This window comes from Trichosurus vulpecula, chromosome 3 (assembly GCF_011100635.1).
Source record: "Trichosurus vulpecula isolate mTriVul1 chromosome 3, mTriVul1.pri, whole genome shotgun sequence".
Taxonomy (NCBI): Eukaryota; Metazoa; Chordata; class Mammalia; order Diprotodontia; family Phalangeridae; genus Trichosurus; species Trichosurus vulpecula.
This window is the reverse complement of record NC_050575.1, coordinates 433,395,092-433,420,160: the sequence shown is the minus strand read 5'-3', so window position 1 is coordinate 433,420,160 and position 25,069 is coordinate 433,395,092. Positions and strand designations below refer to the sequence as shown.

The 25,069-nt window shown below is 43.5% G+C and overlaps 1 protein-coding gene across 1 annotated transcript in view; it reads right to left on the bottom strand.

Moving 5' to 3' along the window:
• The window catches only part of EXOC6B (exocyst complex component 6B), a 618,488-nt gene that overhangs the window by 154,633 nt on the left and 438,786 nt on the right, over positions 1–25,069 (bottom strand). Inside the window, exon 20 of the mRNA XM_036751845.1 lies at positions 3,853–3,926. Coding sequence (XP_036607740.1) covers positions 3,853–3,926 — 74 coding nt within the window. The remainder of the gene's footprint in view (positions 1–3,852; positions 3,927–25,069) is intronic.

Genomic DNA, 25,069 nt, shown 5'->3' with positions numbered 1-25,069 from the left:
AAGCTGCTGCCCAAGAGCCCCATTCAAGAGATCTGATGCAACGGCCTTTTTTACTGGTTGTATAATCCGGTCCATTCAACTTCGAAAGAAAGTTAAGTGTGTAGGAAGTAAACAACCATTGGGCACAAGGAAGAGAAAACAGCCTCATCTCCCTGAAGAGGAAGCCATTCTGAAGGGACGGCAACTCTTTAAAGGGCCCAGGGAAAAACCGAGGCCTCTCTCTCCAAGGAGGAGGCCTCATGTTTTATGTCTCACACAGCTGTGGCTGGAGGTGCCCAGAATGCATGGGGGTGGGCTAGCATTCATAAACAGTGTGAGATGAAGAAGAGGAAGGAGAAGAGGGGGAAGAAAGAAGGAAGAAAAAGAAGACAAGAGAGAAGTGTTAGCCTGGAGTTTAAAGAAGTTAGCTTAGACTTTTGGGAGAAATGCCATCCTCCATAATGACAATTATTCTCTTTCCCAGTCATTCCCCCAAAAATTTTAAATATGGTTTCCTCTCCCACCTACAATATCATTTTTCCTCTTCTCTGTCTATCCACTTCTCACCCACTGAAGGCCCAAGGCCCATTTCCTTCAGGATGACCTTTGTAACTCCTCTGGCCTCACTGACCTTCCTGACCACTAAATGACTGCCCTATACAGTTTGGCCTTTGAACAAAGGCTGTTAGTCTCCAACTGCTTCATGTGGGTAACTCCAGACTTCCCAATGAGGATGTAAGTTCCTCATGAGCAGGGATCATGTTATAGACAGTTCTAGGAAGACAAGATGTATAGAATAAATACTTGCTGGAAAGCCTGAAACAGCTGGGCAGAGCTGGAAGGGACCTCAGAGGCCATCTAGTCCAGTCTCCTCATTTTTACGGATGAGGAAACTGAGGCCCAAGGGGGTTGAACTGGTCTGTTATAATTTAAAGTCAAATACAGGCTTACCTAATACTCAGTCCTGGAAGAATATAAATCATTGGTGATTCAAAGGTGAATGGAGTACTAGATCAGTAAGCCCTCTATGCTAGTCCTCCTCAAGATTTAACATTAGCCCAAGCATGAACTTAGCCACAATGATATAGATCCTTGTGTTTGTGTGTGTGTGCATGTGTATGAAGATGTATCCCCACCCTACGATAACCAACCTAAGCCATGTGTAAAGATGAAGACATGGATACCATAGATGGGATTTGTTGCTCGAGCTATCAATCCATGTTGCAAACGTTCAATTAACATCCAGAAAAATGCCCTGGCAGAAATAATTTAACCTTTAAACTCTGTCTCACTGCCCTCCTCAAGAAGAAGGCAGAAGCTGAAAATAGAAGGGAGAGCACAGAGCCTTCACAGAGCTTGAACCTCTGGGAGGAGGTTTGGGAGCCTCTCCAGTGGCATCTAATGGGTACCCATCATGCCCTCTGGACCCATTACTGGAGTCACATCATTGAAGGCTAGGACAGCTAACTGAAACTCAGACAAATATCTCTCTGAACTTTAGCAGGGTCATTCTCTGTGTAACATTCTGGAGTTCACAAGATATAGGCACTTTGTTTGTTTGTTTGATTGTTTGTTTTTTGGGCAGGGCAATTGGGGTTAAGTGACTTGCCCAAGGTCACACAGCTAGTACATGTGTCAAGTGTCTGAGGCTGGATTTGAACTCAGGTCCTCCTGACTCCAGGGCCAACGCTCTACTCACTGCGCCACCTAGCTGCCCCGATATAGGAACTTTTAAGGCACCTTCATGCAAAATCAGTATGGTTTGGCCTTGGAATGGCCAGACATTTCTAGCTCAGGGAGTGCTGGAAGCTTCCCCTCAACCCCTCCAAGACCTCTATTTGTCCAGGACCTGCTGAACTTGAGGGGCAGCCTAGATGGTCATTCCCCAATCCCACCCTCCTGCCTCTCTTCACCCAGTGTTCTCCCTGTGATAACAAGTTAGGAAAGATGAGCTCTTGGAATCATTTCCACAGTGACATAAGAAGAGATTTCGAAGGAAAGGTCAAAATTCAAACGTACCATCACTCAGTGGCCAAAGTGATCTAAAATTTTGTTTTCTCTTCCCTCCAAAATCCATTTTCCAAAAGGAGAGGTAGAAAGAGCAGGAATAAAGACAATGGGGATTTATAGGCCTCAAGGGTTGCTGAGAAGGGTTGCTGGTCCTGGAGGCCAGACCTGGCTCAGATCCTTGCCAGTTTACTTCCAGGGTCAACATTTCATGTACACACACACTGCTTTCCACAGGGACCACAAACCAATTCCAAACCAAACCAGGGACCACACTTCCTCCCAGGAGCACAACACTTCTGGTGATGTGTCATTCCTGAGAATAGACATTCTCCTCTTTTTAACAAATTCAAGTTGCCTTAGAGGTTGAGGTGAAGGAGAAAAAACCAAGATTCCTCTCCACTCTCTACTCCAGAAACCCCTAAGGAAAAACTCCCACCTGCCAATCTTACAACCATCATGGGGTTAACAAGCTGAAAGCCCCAGCATGACCACTAAACTCATAAGTGGGAAGCTCTGGACTGTGGGAATAGACACTCAGTCCCATTTGGGACCATGCTGAGAACAGACCCCAGGTGTAAGAGAACCCACAGCCCCTCCTCGGGCAAACAAATATGAAGTTGACACACGTCTCTAGGATGCGGCTTGAATTCTCAACCCTTGGTGGGTCTATAGAACCATGATTTTCTGATTCCCGCCCAACAGCACTTTCCAGAAGTGTCATCAGATGACAGATGACACCACCCATCCATGAGGACTCAGGGGTGGCTTGGGCCATCCATTATGGGTTCAAAGCTATTCTGACATGAACCGAGTCCCAGTGGTGAGGAGATCATCGATACAAGGGGTCCTACAGCTTTAAGAAATACTCTGGGCATCTCAAAGTTTTCAGAATGCAAACTATGTCAGCTCTGAAAACAAGAGGCAGTGCATCATCATGGCAGGAGAAACAAAGCCAGCCCCTTTTTTTTAACAGACAAAAAAATGATTGTTTTAATAAGGAGAGGGACATCCGTCATTGACTCTCACCTCATTCACACTTCTCTCCAACCCCATCCATCTTCAGGGCTAAGAGATGACAGAGCCCAGTTCATTCCTCCCCTCCCCTCGACTCCGGCCCTGGCTGCCCACCCCAGATCGCCCAGGCCTCTCAACCTGCCCATTTCAGCCCAGAATGAGCATTTCCCCAGACTTGCCCTTTCCCCTAGATTGGGCTGCCAAGCCTGGGCAATGCACAAGAATCTGCTCTGCATCCGGCCACTGCCAAGGGACACCTTGTGACCTGGGCAGCGCAGGTAGGGTGCTGCCTAACCACCTCCCTAAACGGTCACTTTGTCACTCATGGCTGAGAACTGCTGGAGACCAGGGAGGTGTAAGGGGGCAGGAGGCCAAACCAACAACCCAGAATGCAAATCCCTTCACCCTCCTGAAATGTTTCTCCCAGCATTATCTGCAAACAAAAGTTCTCTAGGCAGGCGGTCTCTGCATCACTGCCTTCACTGTTAGCAACACCTGCTCAGTGTCAGCTTGCAGGGTTGTGGCGTTATCTTTCTGCTGTGTCTGCAGAAGCTAACTCCAGCACAATGAGGCCCGGCGTTGGGGGGTCACTTGAATCCCTCTCCCTTCTGGGTCTCTCCTCCCACTCTCTGCCTCCCCCTCCACCCCTGCCATTCACCTCCACCATAGCAAAGGACCCCAGATAGCTAAATAAAAGGGGTGGCCTCAAACACAGGGAAAAAACCTTAGGTCTCCAGCCTGAATCAGCAACACCAAGCCCCCCCTTCCCTTCCCCTTTTCCTTAAGACCTGATGGTCTTCAGTCACACATCTTAAAAGAAAAACAAAAAACAAAAACACAAAGACCTACTTGTCTCAAGTCGATGAAGGCCAACTGCAGCGTGTCCTCCTGGAACCCAGGCACCGGGCCGGATCTGGCAAACTCTGTGGGAAAGAAAGGATGATGAAAAGCGCCTTTAACTAACCATGGACAGGGAGATTGGCAGACGGATGACGGGGAAGACAAGAGAGGCTGGGGGAGAGGAGGCCCGAGCTTCTAAGGAGCCACGTCTCTGGCCCTTCAACTTCTTTGTTCGCCCTTCAAAATTCGTGTCATCAAAACACCATTAATTCCAGCGTCCTGACAGCCAGGAGACTGTACTGATTCGACCTGAGCGTTCTTCCCATGAGCCGCGCTGGGCTGCAGAGTATTTGTTCAGTGAATGGACAAACAACTTGCAAAGGAGAAGGGAGGGGGAGAAGAAAAAGAAGTTTTTCCTCTTCACACAATCGAATCTTCAGCTGTGAAACTCTTTTCAGTTCCGAAAGCTATTTATATTTTAGGTCGCTCAAGGAATTTTCTAATTTCACGCCTGTCACCTCATTCCCCAGGCATTTATCAAAAAATATTCCCTACCATATCATTAATTATGCCCTCACTGATTATTTGTATTATCTCACGGGTGTGTGATTGCCAGCATATGTGTGTGTGCGTGTACACACATATAGCATGCACACACACACACACACATGCACCCCAACAACTATCCCAATTCCACATTCAACTTTTCAGCACAGGACCACTTGTGGATGTGAAAAGGCCTATTGGAATACCCTTCACCCCAGAAGCAGAAAGAACATTTGCAAACTTCAAGCTTTCTGCATCCCAACCTCCAATTTCTCCATCAGAGCCCCTCCCTGAACGTCTCCTTTCTCTTCCTCCCTCTTCAAACCGGTTTCAATTCAGGGACTACGTGAAGCCGAGATGCCATTTACAGGAGCGCCTTGGGTACATGCTCAGTTTATGGCTCTGGCTTCAAAGTCGTTAACAGGAAGGTAATGACACAGGGCTGTGGGGACAGATACAAGCCTCGGAGAAGAATGTCAAGTTTTATTGCCCAAGTCCTGTTACACATGAAATCCAAAGGTCTTGCTTGGGCCCACAGACAGCAGCAAAATCAAGGGGCAAGATGGAAACTCTCTCTTTACTGCATGCTGGGAAGCAGAGATGTAAGAGGCATTTACCATTAATTCCATATCTGTCTTGAGAAAAATTTAGGAATACTTCAATGCAAACTATGATAGGAAATAGTTTTATACTCAACTAGAGCTGTGGTCTATACCTGAATTTCAGATTCAGTTTGTAGGATTTACTATCATGTGTTTTCTTTAAAATTAAATTAGCAAGATCCAATCAAGTACTTACATCTATGTTGGTGGCTGGATTTACTCAGAAGGTCATGTTCAGGCAGTTACCAAAGTCAATGACAATATCTACTCTATAAAACATTTTTTCTCTGGGAGCTTCTTACATATACAGGGTCTTCATAAAGCCCATATACATTTTGACACTTTAATCATTTGTTTCAGGTAGAAAGAAACCATTTATAAGCAACGCTTAAAAGTAAATGGGTAAAGTTACACAATTGTATAAAAGATTCTTATTCCAGGTCCTATGATTAAGGAAAAATACCTATTATAGACAAGAAGGCAAACCACCCTTAGGAAGGCACCATTCAAATTCAGCACCTGTAACACTACTTGCAGGCTAGTTCTATCATCCCTTCAAGTTGTCCAGACTTGGAAATGGCACAAGGCCTTTGTGAAGACCTTTCACATACAGAGAGAACAGGTACACACAATTCAGTGGGCTCATGATCTTATCAAGGTGAATGCTCTCTCCAAAAGTAATTTCTCATCCTGTGTTACTTTTGTCTTATCTTCCATAAGAGTCTGTCCAATGTATCAACTGCTTTCCTCTTGGCCTCTAAACATTACATGGGACCCCCAAATGGCACAAAGTTTCTCCACCAATATATTAGTCTTTTCTCTTGATGCAGGATTTGCCCACGTCTCTTCCTGGTCATGCCTCTCCTTGATGCTGCTGCTCTCACTTGAGACTGCCAATGTTGGGAGGGTTTAATTCTTCCAAAGCCTATCCTTGGATTGCTACTGATTTTAAGTACAGACAATTAGCTTAGTTTTTTAGACTGTCTAAGATTGTGTGATTCTCAGCACACTCATCCCATCTTTTTCTTCCATGATGTCCCTATGACTACAAAAGCAGGACTGGGGGACATTTTGTAATGTTCTTTGTTTTGTGGGTTTCTGTACCCCAAGAATTTATCACCTAGTTGCCAACATATTGGTGTGGAGCCCTTCTACGGGGAGCCAGTACAGTTCCTGGAAAGCAAATAGATTCTGCTCCTGAGACTGAGCTCAAATCCTTGTCAGAAGGAATGCATATAGAATCCCCTGAGAGCTCGAAGATGATGCCATTCATAAGGTTGACTTCTATGGCTCAGCGGCGGCTTGACGTAGGCTGAATTCTTTAATCTCTCTTGCCTTGTTTCCTCATCAGTATAATGAGGGGGCTGGAATGGGGCCCCTTTAAGGGCCCTTTCAGCTCAAAATCTAGGAATCCATGAAGCCATCTTCAGGCTCTCAACACCTAATGTAGTCTTCCATTCTGATTTTCTCTTTTGTTACTCAAGGTGCCACTGAACCACAGTCATGCAGGAGATGTGACTTTAAAGCAGAATCACAGAACTCGGAGGGGGAATCTCTAAGGTGATCTAGGCTGACTCACCTCTACAGTGACCCCACCCCTCCAAGCACTGGCCATCCAACCTTGTTGCTAAGAACTCTAATGACTGGAAGGCTTACTAACTTTAGAGGTACCTCTAAAGTAGGTAATCCTACGCTTTGACAGCTATAATTGCTAAGAAGAAATTTCTCCCTAACATTAAGCAGAAATCTGTCTCTCTACAACTTCTACCCATGCCTCCTAGTTATGCCACTCCAGGCTGAGCAGAATGAGTCAAATCCCTCTTGGATATGACAGCTTTTAGTATTTTCCAGACTAAGCATTGCCAGTTACTTCAAGGGATGCACATTTGGCTTTTGGTTTCTCTCCTCTGGGTTCATTCTATCCTGTCAATATCATTCTTAAGATGAAGTGCCCAGATAATGTCAATATGGTCCACCAGGGAAGAAAATGGTGAAACTCTAGGTCTCCATCTAGACACCAGCCTTCTCTAAATACATTCTAAGGTCACATGAGCTTTCTTGGTCACTCTGTTCCATAGCTAACTCACCTCTAGCTTAAAGTTCATTAAAACTATTAGACCTTTTGGCTATGAAATGGTGTCTTGTCACACCTCCCTTGTGCTTGAGCTTGAGTTCACAATTCACACACAAAACCTTCTCATGAGAGACACACACACATTCTTATCACTTGATATTGTCAGACTATGTGCAGTCTTGATTGTATAATCTTGTTCCCATGTGTCAGTCTACTCAACAGGATGCCCAGACTTGCCATGACTTCATCCCTTGCCAAGCTGTGCTCCTGATTCTCCTGACTCTGTATTTCCTCCCCTCCTCTCCATTTTCAGCTTCTTTTTATGTAAATTCCTCAAAGACAAGTAGTCCGGCTGACTTTAATTTTATATCCTGCACAGTGCCTAGGATAAGCTTTGCTCATTCATTTATTCATTCAACTAAAAATTAATTAAGTCTCTATTGTTAGACGCTGTGCTGGGGGCTGCAGACACAAAGAACTATGTAACAGAGGTACCCAGACTAGAGTGGCTAAAGGGCTTGGGCCAGAGGACATGAAGCAGTCAGATGCTTGGCCACCCATTAAGAAGAGAGTCAGCTAGTCAGGGCACAGAGGAAGCTCACAGTAAGGATCAGTGGAAACAGCATCAAGCTGGTGAACAGAGAAGGATGCCAAAATGATCAAGAAAAGGAAAGGAGATGGGAGGCAAGATTGGACAGTGGCAGGAGGGCTAGGTTTGGAGTCAGAAGACTTGAGTGCACGGACTGTCTTTTACCTTTCTCTGTATCCCGAACACTTAGCACAGAACTTGACACATTACAGGAGGCATTTAATGAATGATTACTGACACAGTAAGCACTTGATAAATGCTTCTTGGGTTGACATATCAACCTCGTATAGACTTACACATGCACATGTTGTCTTCCTCAGACTGTGAGCTTCTCGAGGGTATGGATTCTGGCTTTGGTCTTCGTAACCTCAGAGCCACACACAGTGTGTAGCTTATAGCAGATAACTGTTAAGCACTGCCTGATTGAGATGAATTCACAGCATCACAGAATCTTGGAGGGAGAAAGGATCTGAGTTAGCACCTATTGCAGCCTCTGCCTCATGCAGGAAGAAGTCCTAAGCAATGTTCATCTCCACTGAGCTCTCCCTCTACATCATGCCTTCTGCCATTTTCAGACAAGTCTAATTATTAGGAAACGTGTCGTTATGTTGAGTCAGTAGTTTTGTCTTCTTGAACATGAGATTATCTTCATCGATGTCTCAAATGTTGGCCAAGGGTTTTAGCACCACACTGGAGCTTCACAACAACCATGCAACCTACAGATCATACCCATGGGACAGATGAGAAAAATGAGGCCACAGTCATACATCTGCTAGTCAGGTCTTCCTGACTCCATCTGGGAGGCCATCTGCTTCCACTAGCACTCCTCTCTTGGTGCAGTATCAGTGACTGACTAAGCCAGGGCCAAAGAAGGCTGTGAAGAGCCTGACGCATCCTTGTCTGAGAGGTCACCTCACTATACCCAAAGCTCAGGGCCCAGCCAAAGGTCAAGGCCCATTTCACATGACTAACTGCAATGAGCTCCCTCACAGAGAAGACAAGAAGCATTTCAGCCTTGCTGGTTCTAATTCAGCAGTGCTGGGCTGCACACGTCTAGACCAGGGCTTCTCCTGATTGGTGAGAGAGCATGTGCAGGGCTCCTGCTGTTGGGCTGGGCAGGAGAATTAGGAAAGGGACCTAAGGACAAGCCATGTGAAGCAGTGAAGGGGTAAGCCACAAATAGGCCACGAGTTAGGAACAGCCTGAGATAAACCAAGCTGGCCCACAGGGCTTTAAGGAAGGCAATGAGAACCCAGGGACGAATTCCATCAAACAAGAGCTATCTGACGAAGGGCGTCGGCATCCAACCTGTCTGGAAGAGACTGCCAGGCTCGCATCAGACTGCGCTTGGATCCCACAACGAGAGGGATACTGCTGGCAATGTCAAGTCTGAGGCCCAGGAACAACAGGCTCTGGTTTAAATGTCACCGGGCAAGGGCCGACCTTGATGGGGGCTGGCAGGCAGAATTAGCAACCCTCATTTGTATGTCTCATATGCAATCCCACTAGGAGCGCTGGTTTGTTTCCACAAGCAAACTTACTGAGGCTTTTGGGGATTACAAATCAGGAAATGAGATTGTTCTTTGAAGGGACAAGGCTCTTCTCCTCCAACTTGAATCCCCTGAATCAGGTTTCAGTTTGATTTTCTTCAGACAAGCAGAACCCTGTGATGACCTCAGCCATCAGCTCCCCAACTAAACTTTTTCCACTCCTAGGCTAGTAGAAAGACAGAGAAAGCCCCCTACAGTCTGTCCCCAGAGTAGACAATCAACAGCAATAGAGGGAATGAGAGTGTGGCTGGCTGCAAAGAGTCCTCAGCCAGGCCTTGTGGTCAGGCCAAAAAAGTAATGGCTTTGCAAGGCATACCCAGCAAGGCCACCCAGGGCTGGGGAGGGCAGCCCGACGTCTTTTCCAAATGAGATCTCCAACGAAAGCAGTGAGATATAGGAAGTCAAGTCTGTTACAGTGCTCACCGATGAAAAGGGAGACTTTAGGAATTCTAACTAAAAAAGAGGAGAGGGCAAGAGGCATGGAGTTTTGGATGATACAGAGTTGGAAATCCACAGCTCTTCATCTAAACAGCTCTATACAACAAATGCTCATGAAGAGTCTACTATGTGCAGGACAATTTGCAGCACATACATATATTGGGGGCAAAAGATTGAGTACAAGATACACAGAAAAACAGAAGGGGGATAGGACGCATTTTACCCCAGTCTTGCCAATAAAGACATTGCTACGTGCCAGATAGCTTTGCTTTCCTTCACACTGATAGTTCTCATCAACTCTCCCAAATGAGGTGCTCCTGTTCTCCAGGGGCCCTGGGCAAGACAGCTGGGATGGTCTGGTACAGGTTATACCTGTTACTGCAGAAACGATTCCAAGTGTGTGTCCTCCTGCTGGTGAGCGATGGTTGTCACCTTCATGTAGAAAGCGCAATGCACCGCTGTGTATTACTGCTGCACATTATTATTGTCCCGCTTTTCTCATCTTTTTGATCCTGGGACAAGTCGTTATTATCTGGTATTGTTCTTTCACATTTACTATTCTGTGGACACGGATGGATGAAATAACTCGCTAAAGAATTTGAATAAAAGCAAGAGGCTCTGCAGCTCATCCTCTGGAGGCTCACAAATCCAGCTGCAGATAAGAAGGCCAGGAGGGGTATGGACTTGATTTGGTTCTCTTCTGCCAGGTGTCTGCAACTTGGGGCCTTTTCATTCCATGGAGCATGAAGAGAATAAGTGTTTGGCCTGGCAACATCCACCAAAAATGTTGTTCTTCAGCTGTTACGGATCAATGCTGCATTGGGGTGATTGTGGGCAACGGCTTGGTCTTGGCTGGTGCTCTGGGTCTAGTGCAGTTTATCACTGACCTCTCAAGGATATTTGGAGGTCTATATATGTAGTATGAAGATCTGCCTTTCTTCAAACCTGACACAATGAAACTGAGTGAATTAGTAATACGTAATTGAATGAATGAAAAAGCATTGATTTAGCACCAAAATGTGGCAGGCACCATGCTAAGCCCTAGAGATAGAAATCCAAAAGAGAGAGTCCTCATTCACAAGAAGCTTCCAATTTAATAAAAGGAAATAACACAAAAGGGAAAAGTCGGCAAAGCCCCAGGGATGGGGAGTGGAGCCGCTGGGCAGTCACATGCCATGGTCTTTCCAGAAGCAACAGTGGTATTGATTTAACTCACATCCCCAGAACGAGAAGTGTGTGAGAGTGTGCGTGTAGGGAGCTGGCGATGGCCAGAGCAAGGCTAAATTAGAGGATGTTCTGGGAGTCAGGCCAAGCCGGAGAGTGAGCACAGACAGTCACAACTAATCATCCAAGCCACCTGACCATGTCTTGCTGGGTATCATGTAGGTATTCTGTTTTTGTAGCCTGCAATATATTGCGGTTTCTACCATTTCCTTACACGATCTGCACTGGTTACTAAATCCAGACTCTCCCAGGTGGTGATGACCATGTCCTAAGTTGCCATCATAAACTCCTTTTTTTTTTCTATAAACAAATTCTCATGACCTAGTCATCTGTTGGAAATCACATCATGCAGATCATCACCATCATTGTCACTGTTGTTACGGTCATCACTGTTATTCTATGAAGCAGAAATGATCACCAGGAGAGATCAATGAATGAGATAAGTCTGCATGGATGACCCACTCTGGTGGACCTGACATCAGACCTCCCCTGCCGGGAAGCATTGTAGGTTTCTCTCTGGAGAAGGTAAAACTAGTTCTAGCAATCATGACGGGCAAAATTAGCTGGGCTGGTCCCAGGATGACAGACACACAGTTCATCATGAGGCTTTTATTCAAAGTTTTTCCACACCGATAGGTCCTGTGACGCTTATGACCCATCAGCACAGCCCACACTCTAAAGAGGTATCCAAGTTGGAATGGGTATGTAGGAGTATGACACACATGACACATAAAACACAACTTTTCCTTTTCTTCATCATCTCCTAATAGTTGTAAACACTGAGTGTAGTGTGGGAAGGTAAGTGGCAGGTCTTTGACATTTGCTCATCTTTCGCTCCCGGAATCACTGGGGTGCTACTTTCTTTCTTGTAACTTTATGCATCATTCTGATAAATCCTGCTGACTGAAAACATTTTCTTAAGACACTTCAACAAGCTGGCAACAAATTTCTGCAGCTGAAGTAGCCCAAAGCCTCCATTATGAGTGAGAAAGTCTAAAATAAAAGGCTGCCCATCCACCAGGTTGGTAAGGCTGGAAAGTAACTGCTATCATGGCGGTGGGGAGGCCGGGGATGGGGTGAAACCCAGCTCATAGAGTTACAAATACACTTTCATTTCTGTCTTTTATTTCATTTCACCCACATTTCCCAATGCATGTCTCTTCTTCCCCCTTCCGGAGAGCCAGTCCTTATTATGCTATAATAAGAAAGAGGAAAAACAAAAACAAAACAAACCCAGCTCAACAAAACTAACCGAAGCATTGAAGAGGTATGCCACTGTATGCTCTGTTCCATGTCTACAGTCCCCTCTGGCATTCTAGGATCCAACGCCATCCTTCCGGCCCTCACACAAAATGCTCATCTCCAATCTCCACACCTTTGGATTGGTCATTTCCCATGCTAGTGAGTGTAAGTAGCAACTGTTTCTGCTCTCCCCAGAAACCCTGAGGGTCTTCCCCTCCCAAAGTGACTTTCTGTTTGAGTAGGTAAAAGAGGCCATTTTTTGCATTATTTCTTACCTAGACTTAATCGCTGAATGGGTGTTGCCTCAGACAAACTAAAACCTGGGACGGACCTTAGCTCAGAAAGGCCAAGGTTCCTCGCTACATCCAGGGCCATCTCCAGTAGTTTGGATCTACATCTGGCCCCTGGACCCAGATGGCTCTGGAGAAGAAAGTGAGGTTGTTGGCTCTGCACAGCCCTCTCTCACTTCCAAGTCGTGGCATCACCTGACTGATTTCATGGTCCTCTTGGAGAATGATGGACAAACCACAACAATGATCCCCAAGCCTGAAACTCCCACCTTCCTCCCCTCTGCCTCAAAGAATCCCTCTCTTCCTGGAAGGTTCTGCTTGAGCCCCACCTTATATGTGAAGACTTTGCTGATGCCCTCAGCTGCCCATGCCCCTGCCTCTTAAATCACCTTATAATTCATTACTTTGTATTTGTTCTAGATGTTATTACTCATGTCCTTGTTTTCTCTCTCTCCCATCAGACTCCCAAAGAGTAGGGAGAGCTTCATATCCCTGGATCTCAGCCCAATCCCCAACACATATTAGGTGCTTAATAAATGCTTACTGAGTGACTGGCCGCACTGCCTCCGTTTGTTTCAGACGGGCATGGTGATGAGGATGAGGAGGATGTTTACAACTGGCAGACAGCTGCATTGTGACCCCCATTTTACAGAGGATGGCAGCGAGGCAAGGGGCAGTGTGACTCATCCATAGTCACAAAGCTAGAAAGACTCGAATTAGAATCAGAATCCGCACCTGCTGCTTCCCATTCCAGGGCTCTTTCCACTGGAAGTATGATGTTCACCTGTGCTCATTCTATTGGTTTGCCTTAAATGTTCTCACTGCTAGAGAGCCAGATTAGGAAGAAAAGCTGAAAATCTGGTGAGTGCTTGTTTACACACCAAGATCATGTCAGGTCACATGCATCTTCATGGGCTTGAGACAAATAAGAGGTGGTGTTGGCGCATTAGCTCAATGGTTTCCTGGCATCGGGCTCCCTGGAGCAGCAGGGGAGGGCCTGGGGCACCAGACAACGGAGCACAGCTCCAGGGAGAGCCCAGGCTCCTTGCATCACTTCACAGGGGCTCCTCTAGCTAATTAAGGAGCAGAACTGATGGGGCCCCAGAGATCCCACACAAAGCTCTCTTGGTCAGAGGACAAATGGCCACAGCAGAGGAAGAGAAGATGAAGAGATATCATCAAGGTTCTGAGGAAAAGGGAGATGTGTGCATTGTACAAAAGGACTCATGACCAAGTCACTCCTTCTGTAAGTAAGGTGTGACTCTGGTAAAAGACATCCAAACCCTGGCTCTATGCTGGCTAGCACAGAGATGACAGAGATAGAGCAGAGCAGTCAAACACAAACTCATCACCCACTGCTACTAATTATTTTTTCAGTAATGCTCATAAAAAGATGGGTGGAGAAGGTTAGCATGTTATTTAAATAAGGTCTATGGATTATTAGTGAAATTCACAGCCCTAGCTTTACCTCTGTGTAAAATACAGGACCCTGAGATCAGGACTTTTTAAAATAAGAGAGATGTAGTTTTTCCGTTGTTAAGAAGAGCTATTCAGATAGCTGCAGAAGGAAATGGCAAACCACTCCAGTATCTTTGCCAAGAAAACCCCAAATAGGGTCATGAAGATTGGGACATGAGTGAAAAATGACTCCTCCACCACCACCAGCACCAGCAGCAGCACCACTACTACCACAAGCACCAGCATCACCAGCATCACCAGCACCACCACTCCCCAGACATAAATCTGGAAGTGTCAAGAAACTGAAGGGCCCAAGGAAGTAGAATCTGGAGGCAGAAGAGGTCTCAGAAGTTCACACAGGTATCACAGAGGCCCCAGATCTCAGAGGATAGTAAGGATGCCCTCAGATCCATACCCTCTTCAGGCCATTCTACTTTGGGCTCACTCTAAGTGGGAGGAAGCTTTGACACAATGCAGCCTAAATCTGCTTCAATGTCCATTTAGTGCCTGACATATGGAAATGTTTCTTAACAGTCTCTGGTCTTTGTGACAAAGACACATGACCCAAAGTCTCCTGCCTGGTCTCTAGCTTCCTTTGGGAAAAGGAGAAATGCTATTTCATCACATAGTAGTATTCTCCCTCCATCCAACCAGGCCAACTGTCAGGTCTCCAGCCTCTAGCTGGAAGAGGAAAAACCCTATTCCACTGAGCACCAGACTCCTCCTTTCCAGGAAAAAAGGAGAAAGGCCATTCCATCAAGTCTCCAGCCTGATCTCCTGCCTTGGGGGAAAGAGAGCAATACTATGCCTTCATCTGGCCAGAACTGCCTAAGGGCTTGAAAGGGCTGCAACCTGAGGCCAAATCCTGTGGGTAACATGAAAATCTAACTTCTTTCCTCAGTGATTAACAAACCCTCCCTCCCCATCACATCTTCCCCATCCCAGTGATTCTGAGCACCTCCCCAACCCCCGCAGTCATCATTCAAATCCCATTTCCCATCCCCCACCGCCCAACTTCTTGTTCTCATTCCCCTCAACATCTCACTCTAAGGTTACCCACCCTAACAGTCTGCTTTGTAGGCAACAAGTCTGCTTTCCTCTTCCACCTCTTCCTTCCCCACTCCTTTCCTCTTTCCGCTCTCACTGAGAGGCCTCCCTGGCCTTCCTTCCATCACTGGGGCACTTCCAGTCACCCCTCCTCCAATTCGCAGGTGGGCCACTCCTTGCTCCTCCCTGTCTCAACTGTTATCATTCAGTCATCTTCCCTTCTTTGAGGTTTACTCTACCCATGTCCACCACCCAGTCACAACCCTGGCAGTTCTTGTCTAGATATCCCCGCAACTCCCCTTCTTCCCTCAAGCACTCCAGTTCCTGGCTCACAATCTCACCTCCCCAGCACTCCCACGAGGGGACTTCAACATACACAGTGACCCTGCTTCAAACACCATTAGCCTCCCAGTTCCTCATCTTACTCATTTCCTATGACCTGCTCCTGCACTCCATCTTAGCATACAGCCCCACCATGATGGTCAGCCCTAGGATCTTCCCATCCCCCACAAATGCTCCACTTCCCCCTTTACAAACACTGAAATGCCCTTATCTGGTGACAGTCTGCCACCATTCCCTTTCTCCCTAGACCTCGAAATCCCAAGCCCTGCAGTTTGTTCACATTGTGATCTCCAATCCCTCAGACCCTCGTTCTCTTCCAGACTATCACTCTGGCACTAACTAACCTTTCACCATTTTGATCCCCTGGATAACTAGTTCAGCTCTACACTGCCTCTTCTCATATCTTTTCTCTCTCCTTATCCTATCAACCACCGCACCCTGACAATCTCAGCCTTGGATAACAACCGCCATCTACTGCCTTTGCTCCTGTATACTGACTGCTAAATGAAGCTGGAGAAAATCATGAAACTACAAATTTTTATTACATAATCTCAACTGGGCCCTCACTATGACAAGGCAATCCTTTTACACCTCTCTAATTAACTCACTATCCCATTCTTGACAATGGCTCTTCCAGACTTTTTGATCCCTCTTCAAACTTCTCATCGCCCCCCTCCCCTACCTTCTCAGCTAAGAACCTTACATCATAATTTTACTGAAAACTTAAAGCCATGCACAGAGATATATTATGTGAAAAACATCTATTAAGGGCCTTCTATGTACCAGACGCTGTGCTAAGCACTAAGGATACAAATTAAGAAACAAAACAAAACAACCCCAAAGATGGTCCCTTTCCTTAAAGACCACACAGTCTAATTGTTTGTAATTTAAATCTAATTATAATACAATGTCCAGACACCCAAGAAGAGGTGGCCCTTCTCCTTGCCAAGGCTAACCCTTCTATAAGCATAAGGGATCCCATCACATCCGGTCTTCTCCACCAGCTGCCCCTTTATAATCCCCATGTTCTGACTCCTCTTTAATCTCTCCCTGTCTTTTGGCCACTTTCACATAGCCTACAAACATGCCAGTGTCTCCCCCATTCTCAAAAAAAATCACTTGGTCCATCCAACCCACTAGCCACCATCCCAGTATCTCAACAAGGCCAACATCAGCTCACATCTTCTCAATTTCTTCTTAACTCTCGACAGTGAGTGACACTAAAAGTGACTAATTGGGTCTTTGTCGCCAAATCCTCTTCTAGGTCCTTATCCTTCCAGACATCTCTGCAGGTTCTGACAATGTCAACTACCATCTTCTCCTCAATACTTTTTTCTCTACAGGTTCTCTTCTTATCTGTATGAACCTGGTAGTCAGCAAACATTTTGCACCAGGTGCTCGAGATTTCTTAAAAAATAAAAAGTCTTTCCCTCAGGAAGCTCACATTCTAGTGGAAGAGACACCAAAGAAGAGACATAAGCATGATTCCCTGCCTCATTTTGCAGAGGTGAGGGACTGAGGGTACGGGAAACTATATATATATATGTGTATATATATATATATATATATATAGTTTATATATGTATATAAATATATATATATGTGTATATATATAGTTTATATATGTATATAAATATATATATATATATATATATGATGTCAGACTTTTTTCAATATATTAGTTTTGCTGAACTGGTTTTTTGGTTTTCTCTTTTTATTGTTTCTAACAAGGGATAGCTCTGGGAGGGAGGGTGGAGAATACATTAGGAAATGTAGATAATATAAAAATAAAATATATCAACAAAAATTTCACTAAAATATTTTTATTAAACAACAGAAAAACAGGAATGAGCCCATAGGAAATTTTGGGGGGAGGGAGCTAAATCCTATTTTAAGGTGCTTTAAGAGAAGCATTGTTTCCAAAGTAATGATAGTTGTACTAAGTGTATTACCATGGTAAGATCCTGTCCAAAGCATTGTGTTCACTTTTGGGGGCCATGTTTTAGTAAGGCCATTCCTAAGACAGAAGTCTTCCAGAGGTCTTAACTAAGAGAGTGAGAAATTTCAATGTCACATCATGCTTGGATCACATGAAGAAGCTGAAGGCATTTAGACTGTGGAAGAAGAGATCGATTCCTCATGATCTTTGGAGTTTCCTTGGCAAGAGACAACACAGTGGTTGGCCATTCCCTTCTCCACCTCATTTTACAGATGAGGAAAATGAGGCATTTAGACTGAAGTGATTTGGCCAGGGTCACACAGCTAGGTAGTATCAGATGCCAGATTTGAACTCAGGAAGATGAGTCTTCCTGAATTCAGGCCAGCACTCTATCCACCATGCCACCTAGCTACCCGTACTATGACTTTACCTTTATTCATATGAAATCTCAACTCACTGAATTTGGATTGTTGAGATCTTTTTGAATTCTGACTTTGTAGTTAAACATTTTGGCTCTTCTGCATAGCTCTGCATTATTTTAAAATCTAACATGCCTGGCATTTATGCCTTCATCCAAATTAGCAGTGAAATTGGGAAGTAGTACAAGGCCAAGGCACCCTCCACCAACAAACTTCTTCTAAGAGAACCCTTAAGTCTTTATTGATGATTATTTTCTGGGTGACCATTTAATACACTCCAAATCCATCTAACATGTTATTTAATCCAGAGAGCTGACTCTCATCACAAGAACATCAACAAACCTTTGTAAAGCACTTCTCAATGTATTTGTGATATAGTAACTCCAAATGCAACAAGGTCAGCCTAGCATAACCTGTTCTTTTTAAAAAATCATCTTTATTTGTTTGGTTAACTATTTCCCATTTATGTGTAAAACATATTTTTTAACCATCATTTAGAAATTTTTTGAGTTCCAAATTCTCTCCTTCCCTTCTGTCCCTCTCCCTTCCTTGAAGAAGACATATTTCTATATTAGCTATGTTGCAAAAGAAAGCAAAAAAATAAAAATAAAGAAAGTTTAAAACAAGCGTGCTTTAATCTGCAATCAGATTTATTAGTTCCCTCTCTAGTGGTAAGTGGCATTTTTCATCATGGGTCCTCTGACATTGTCTTGGATCATCATACTGATCGTAGCAGCTAAATCTGCTGTCTGTTGCTAAGTCAACTGGTCATCCTTATGACATTGCTGTTACTGTGTAGAATACTCTCCTGGTTCTGCTCATTTAACTTTGCATCAATTCATGTAAATCTTCCCAGGTTTCTCTGAAACCATCCTCTTGGCCATAGTATTCCATCACAATCATACATTGCAACCTGTTCAGCCATTCGCCAATATGTGGGCAACCCCTCAGTTTCCAATTCTTTTCCACCACAAGAAGAGCTGCTATAAATATTTTTGTACAAATAGGTCCTCCCCACCACCCATTTTGTTTATCTCTTTGGGATACAGACCTAGAAGTGGTATTGCTAGGTCAAAGGGTATGCACAGTTTTGTAGACCTTTGACATAGTTCCAAATTGTTTCAGAATGGTTAGACTGGTTCACAACTCCAACAACAATGCATTAGTGTTCCAATTTTTCCACATCCCCTCCAGCATTTGTCCTTTTCCTTTTCTGTCATGTTAGCCAATCCAATAGGTGTGAGATGGTGCCTCAGAGTTGCTTTAATTTGCATCTCTCCAGTTAATAGTGATTTGAAGGATTTCTTTTCATGTAACTATTGACAGCTTTGATTTCTTCTTCTGAAAACTACCTGTTCATATCCTTTGACCATTCATTGACTGGGGAATGGCTCTTATTTTTATAAATTTTGCTCAGTTCCCTATATATTTGAGATTATGAGACCTTTATCAGGGAAACGTGCTCTTAAATCCCCCCTCCCCCTGCTGCCAGTTTCCCATTTTCCTTCTAAATTTGGTTCCATTAGTTTTGTCTGTTCAAAAGCCTTTTAATTTCATGTAATCTAAATCATCTGTCTGTTTTGACCTTATCTTGGTATACAGTGGGAGATGTTACTCTACGCCTAGTTTCTGTCAAAATGTTTTCCAGTTTTCCAGCAATTTTTGTCAAATAGTGAGTTCTTATTGATCTTTGTATTTATCAAACACTAGATTACTATGGTCATTTACCACTATTCATTGTGTACCTCATCCATTCCACTAATGCACTAACGGCCACTTCTTAGCCAGTACCAGAATATTTTGGTGATTACCACTTTGTAACATGGTTTGAAATCTGGAACTGCTAGACCACCTTCCCTTAATATTTTTTGATAGATTCCCTTGATATTCTTGATTTTGTTCTTTCAGATAAATTCTGTTACTATTTTTTCTGGCTCTATAAAATAATTCTTTGGCAGTTTGCTATGGGTTGAATAAGTATATTAACTTATTTATTAATTTTTATTATAATGGTGCAGTCTGCTAATGAGAAATTTATATGTCTCTAATTGCTTAGATCTGTCTTTATCTGAGTAAAAAGTGTTTTATAAATGTGTTTATATAATCCCTGGGTTTGTCTTGGCAGGTAGACTCCCAAGTATTTTATATCATCTATGGTTATTTTAAATAGAATTTCTCTTTCTATCTCTTCCTGCAGAATTTTGTTATTAGTGTATATAAATACTGATGATTTATGAGGCTTTATTTTCTATCTTGCAACTTTGCTGAAGCTTTTGTTTCAATTAGTTTTTTTAGTTGATTCTTTAGGGTTCTCTAAGTATACCATCATATCATGCTACAAAGTGATAGTTTTGTATCTTTATTCTCTATTTTTATTCCTTTAGTTTATTTTTCTTGTTTTATTGCTATAGCTAGCATTTCTAGTACAATCATGAATAATAGTGCTGACGTTATGGACATCATTGCTTTGCCCCTAATCTGAGTGGGAAGGTACCAAGTTCATTTCCATTACAGATAACACTTGCTCTTGGTTTTAGATAGATACAACTTATCATTTTAAGAAAGGCTCTATTGATTGCTATGCCTTCTAGTGTTTTTAGTAGGAGTGAGTATTGTATTTTGTCAAAGGCTTTTTTTAGATCTATTGAACTAAAGAACAGAGAAACAATAATATTAGTGTGAATCAATTAATCCATATGTATGCATGTATGTACATATGTATGTATTAAGCCTGTATTATGTGCCAGATACTGAGGATATAAAAATAAAAACAATCCCTGCCTTCAAGGAGTTTACATTCTTTACATGTAGTTCCTTAAATGTCTGGCAGAATTCACTTGTAAATCCATCTGGTTCAGGGTGGGGGTGGGGGTTCATAGGGAGCTCACTAATGGCTTGTTCAATTTCTTTTTCTAATTTCTAATTTGGTTATTTAAGCATTCTATTTCCCCTTCTGTTGATCTGGACAGTTTATAGTTTTGTGAATATTTATCCATTTCACTCAACACTGTCAGTTTTACTGGCCTATAATTGGGCAAAATAACTCCTAATAATTGCTTTAATTTTGTCTTCATTGGTGGTGCATTCATCTTTTGATATTAGTAATTAGGTTTTCTTCTTTTTTAAAAAAATCAAATTAACCAATGATTTGTCTGTTTTATTTTTTTCATAAAACCAGCTCCTAGTTTTATTTATTAGTTCAATTTTTTTCTTTCAATTTTATTTACCTCCTCTCTGATTTTCAGATTTTACATTTGGTTTTTAATTAGGGATTTTTAATTTGTTCTTTTTCTAGGTTTTTTTTTTAGTTTCATGCCCAATTCATTGATCTGCTCTTTCTCTCTTTTATTGATGTAACCATTTAGAGATAATAAAATTTTCCCTAAGTGCTGCTTTGGTTGCATCACACAAATTTTGGTGTCATTCTCTTTCATGAGATTATTGTTTGTATGATTTGTTTTTTGACCCACTCATTCTTTAAGATTATTTAGTTCAATTAACTTTTAATTGACGCTTCCTCAGCCTTTCATTATGTGTAATTTTTATTGCATTATGGTCTGAAAAGAGTACACTGAACATTTCTGTTTTTCCGCATTTGATTGTGAGATTTTTATGCCCTAATATAGGGTCAATTGTGTGAAGGTGCCATGTATAGCTAAGAAAAAGGTATACTCCTTTCTATTCCCATTCAGTTTTCTCTAGAGGTCTAACATATCTAACTTTTCTAAGATTCTAGTCATCCTCTTGACTTTTTTCTTATTTATTTTATGGTTAGATTTATCTAATTTTGAGAAGGGAAAGTTGAGGTTCCCCATTAGCATAATTTTATTATCTCTTTCCTCCTGTAATTCATCTAACTTTTCCTTTAAGAATCTGGATGCTATACCATTTGATGCATATACATTTAGTATTGATATCACTTCACTGTCTATGGTACCTTTTAGCACAATGTAGTTTCCCTGTTTATCCCTTTTAATTAGGTCTATTTTTGCTTTTGCTTTGTCTAAGATCATGATTGCTACCCTTACCATTTTTTTTAAAGTTTCAGCTGAAGCATGATAGATTCTGCAGCAGCCCCTTATTTTAACTCTCTGTGTAGGAAGGGGTACTGTTTCAAGCTCCAGGCATTTTCACACTGCTGTTTTCACAGCTACTTGTGGAGGTTTGAAAGTCTGTGGTGCTTCCAAGGATGGTGTGATCTGGGGAGAAGTGTGGTCATTGCTTTCTTGGTCTGGACTCTGGTCCTTACCCAAAAAGGGCCACTGATCCATTGGCATTGCAATTGATACTGTTCCTCAAGGCCCCTGCTCCCTTGGGATGGGAAGTGATACTAAGCACCCCTTAGGGCTTCTGCTTGCTCTTGACCAAAAGTGCTCCTCTCTGCCTCTAACTTTCTGCTAGGGATGGAGGTCAAGCTCACCAGCTAGAGGTGACCCATTGCCCTCTCCACACCCCCTCCCTTTTCTTTTTCTTAGAGACTTGAGACATGTATACTTGTCTAATCAGGCAGTACTTCTCCCATTTGCCACAACTTTTCAAAGACCACTGATAGTGTATCAGAGACCAGAGATACCAATTATTTTAGTATTTTGAGATGTCAGTCACCTATTCTTGGTGGCTGGAATCCATCAAGGCCAAACAGATAATTTTTTATTATTGTTTACCTTTTTTAGGGTCCAACTCCTATTAGTTACTCTCCTCTCTGCTCTTTCCAATACAAAGATCATTCTCCTTAGACAAAACAGTAGCAAAATGAGGCAGCAAGGTTCAGAGCTGGGATGTGACCTCTACTATATGGATAGAAATTATTGTATGAGCTAACAAATAAACTATATTTCTACTGTACTAGGAACTTGAATCAACTTTGCCCCTACATTAAGGAGGCCACATGCCAAAAATCAAATAAGTATATCTTGAATACCAGAAGAACATATGGGAATATGTTTGAATACCTGCAAAAACCTTGTAGGGGAGGAAGGAGGCAGTATTTTCTTAAATAATGAATAAGAAAAGTCAGGATCATAGTTAGTGGTGGAACAGGGTAACTACTCTATCCTGTCACCCAGAACCTCTGAAAGGTACACAGAAATACCAGTGTTGTTTAAGTGCAGATTTCTCAACAGGCTTTTTCTAAATGTTAACCTCTCCCAATCAGCCATATAGAGGGGACCAAAAGCATCTATCCTGAGTCAGTAACAATTCTTGCTAAAGGCTCATCATGTGCCAGGCTCTGTGCTAAATGAGAGGAATACAAAGACAAAAGTGAAATCATGCCTGACCTCAAGAGGCTTCCATTCTAGGGGGAGAACCACATGTAGATAACTAGCACTAGCTATATATGAGATATACACAGGAGATAACCTCAGAATGTCAACACCAAGAGGAGGAGGGACCAGGAAAGGCCTGACTGCAGAACACAGGATGTCAACTGAGTCTTGATGGAAGCCAAGGAAATGAAGGGACACGAGGGAGTTTGCATGTTGTTTCCTTCATTAGACTGTGGGTTCTTTGAAGGCAGGGACTGACCATGTTTTTGCTTCTCTTTGTATCTCTTATACTTGCTACAATCCGTGGTACACAGTAGGTGCATAATAAATGTGTAGTGATGATGATGATGATGATGATGATGATGAATTTTCACCATCTCCCATGGCTCTCATTCTCTCCCTCCTAACCCTCACCTCTTGGCTTCTCTGGCCTCCTTCAAGTCCCAGCTAAAATCCCACCTACTGCAAGAGGCCTTTTCTAGTCCTCCCCAAACCATCCGGTCCATATCGCGATTGAACATTATTGTTTGCACGTTGTCTTCCCCATCAGACTCTGGACTCCTTGAGGGCAGGGACTGTTTTGGTTTTTCTTTGTATTCCCAGGACTTAACACAGAGCCTGGCATGTAAAAGGTGTTTAATCAACGCCCTCTCAGTAGACTCGACAGATCCCTGTCTCACAGCCTATCCTTCCTGGAGAAAGGCAAAAGTCTCCAGAGTTTTTGCTCTTTTTTCCCTCTGCTACAGGAAAACGTGTGGCTATTTCAGCAAGGTTCAGAGCGATGAGTTCAATAGCTTATCATTAAGGACCTGGCAGGGCTTTAAATAAACAAGGGTCACCTTCAAAGCAAAGCAATATCACTAACCGTGCATATACGGGTTTCAATTAAAACATCAGGAAACACCCAGCTTGCTGGGATCGGCCAGCAATTCTATTTCCAGAGGCCAGGAGCTGAGGAGAGAATTCATTTTTCTAGAGAACGTAAATATTCCACCAGGAACTCAGCTTGGATTCTTTTTTTAAAAGACTTGAACAGAAACTCTGTCACTGAAACCTGAGTAGCCCTTAGGTAGGGACAAGAAATTGACTTGAGAAACTTCAGACAGCATTAGCGGAAGTGCGAGGCATTTTAACTACCAGGCCTCGCTGAGGAAGAGGGAGATTAGTTAGTCTCAGAAGAGAATCCAGGTTTGTTTGAAGGAAAGGAAATGAAAAAGAATTGCTTTCTAAGGCACATTAGTAACTTCCCTCCAGGATAGGTCAGTGCTTTTGCAGAGATACCTTGAGAATCAGTAGGAGGTATGGGAGATGAATGGATATTTCAAGTATTATAAAGGGCTCTTGTGTCTTACTAAGGTTATAGAGAAAATCCCACCACAATGCCCCCCCTTAAGGGGAAAAGGGAAACCTCACACCACCAACCACCATGTAAAATGTCTGCTCAGGGCCCTGCTTTCACAGCTTGTTTCTTCTATGCAACGAGAAGCAGCGGGCAGATATGGCGGTGGTGATGCAGAGTGGGCAAGGAGCATCAGTGCAAATGACTGGCTGCCATTCAGAAGGCGTGGGAGGGGGCCTGAGGCCCTGGCGGCTGTGGGTCCTGGGCAAGGTCCCCGGCAGGCCTTTATGAATCTAGGAATCTGGTAGAGAGTCCTGGATAACAGATCCCACTCCCTTCCTAGAGGATATTTGTCACCACATAAAAAAGGGACACTGATGTCTTTTAAACAGAAAAGGTGAGTCAGAAGGAAAGGGCAAAAGGAAGAAGGGGAGGAGAAGGGGAAGACAGACAGGCAAGCTCTAAGCTCGGAAAAGAAGCATTTCCCCTCCTCCCTAGCCAAAGGCAGATCCGCATGGCACCTCATCTCTAAGATTAGCACTGTCTGCGTCTCGGTGTACACGAGCCACAGGGCTTCCCGACAACTGCAGGAAGGGACTGGTTTGGAAAGTAAGAAATGGACTTGTCCCAAGAGCTCTAAAAAGACAGACATTTCAAGGGATCAATCCCCCTGAAAGGGGGCACTGGAAGGAGACAGGAAGGAGACAACCGGTTCCTGTTTTGGGGAGCTCCCAGTCTGAGCAGGTAGACAAGAAACAGAGACTTAGGACACAGTGAAAACAATAAAGCCCAGCATCCACTTGACAGCGCACCTGAGGGGCAAGGGCTCTTAGCTGCCAAATCCAATGGCCTTTTCTCAG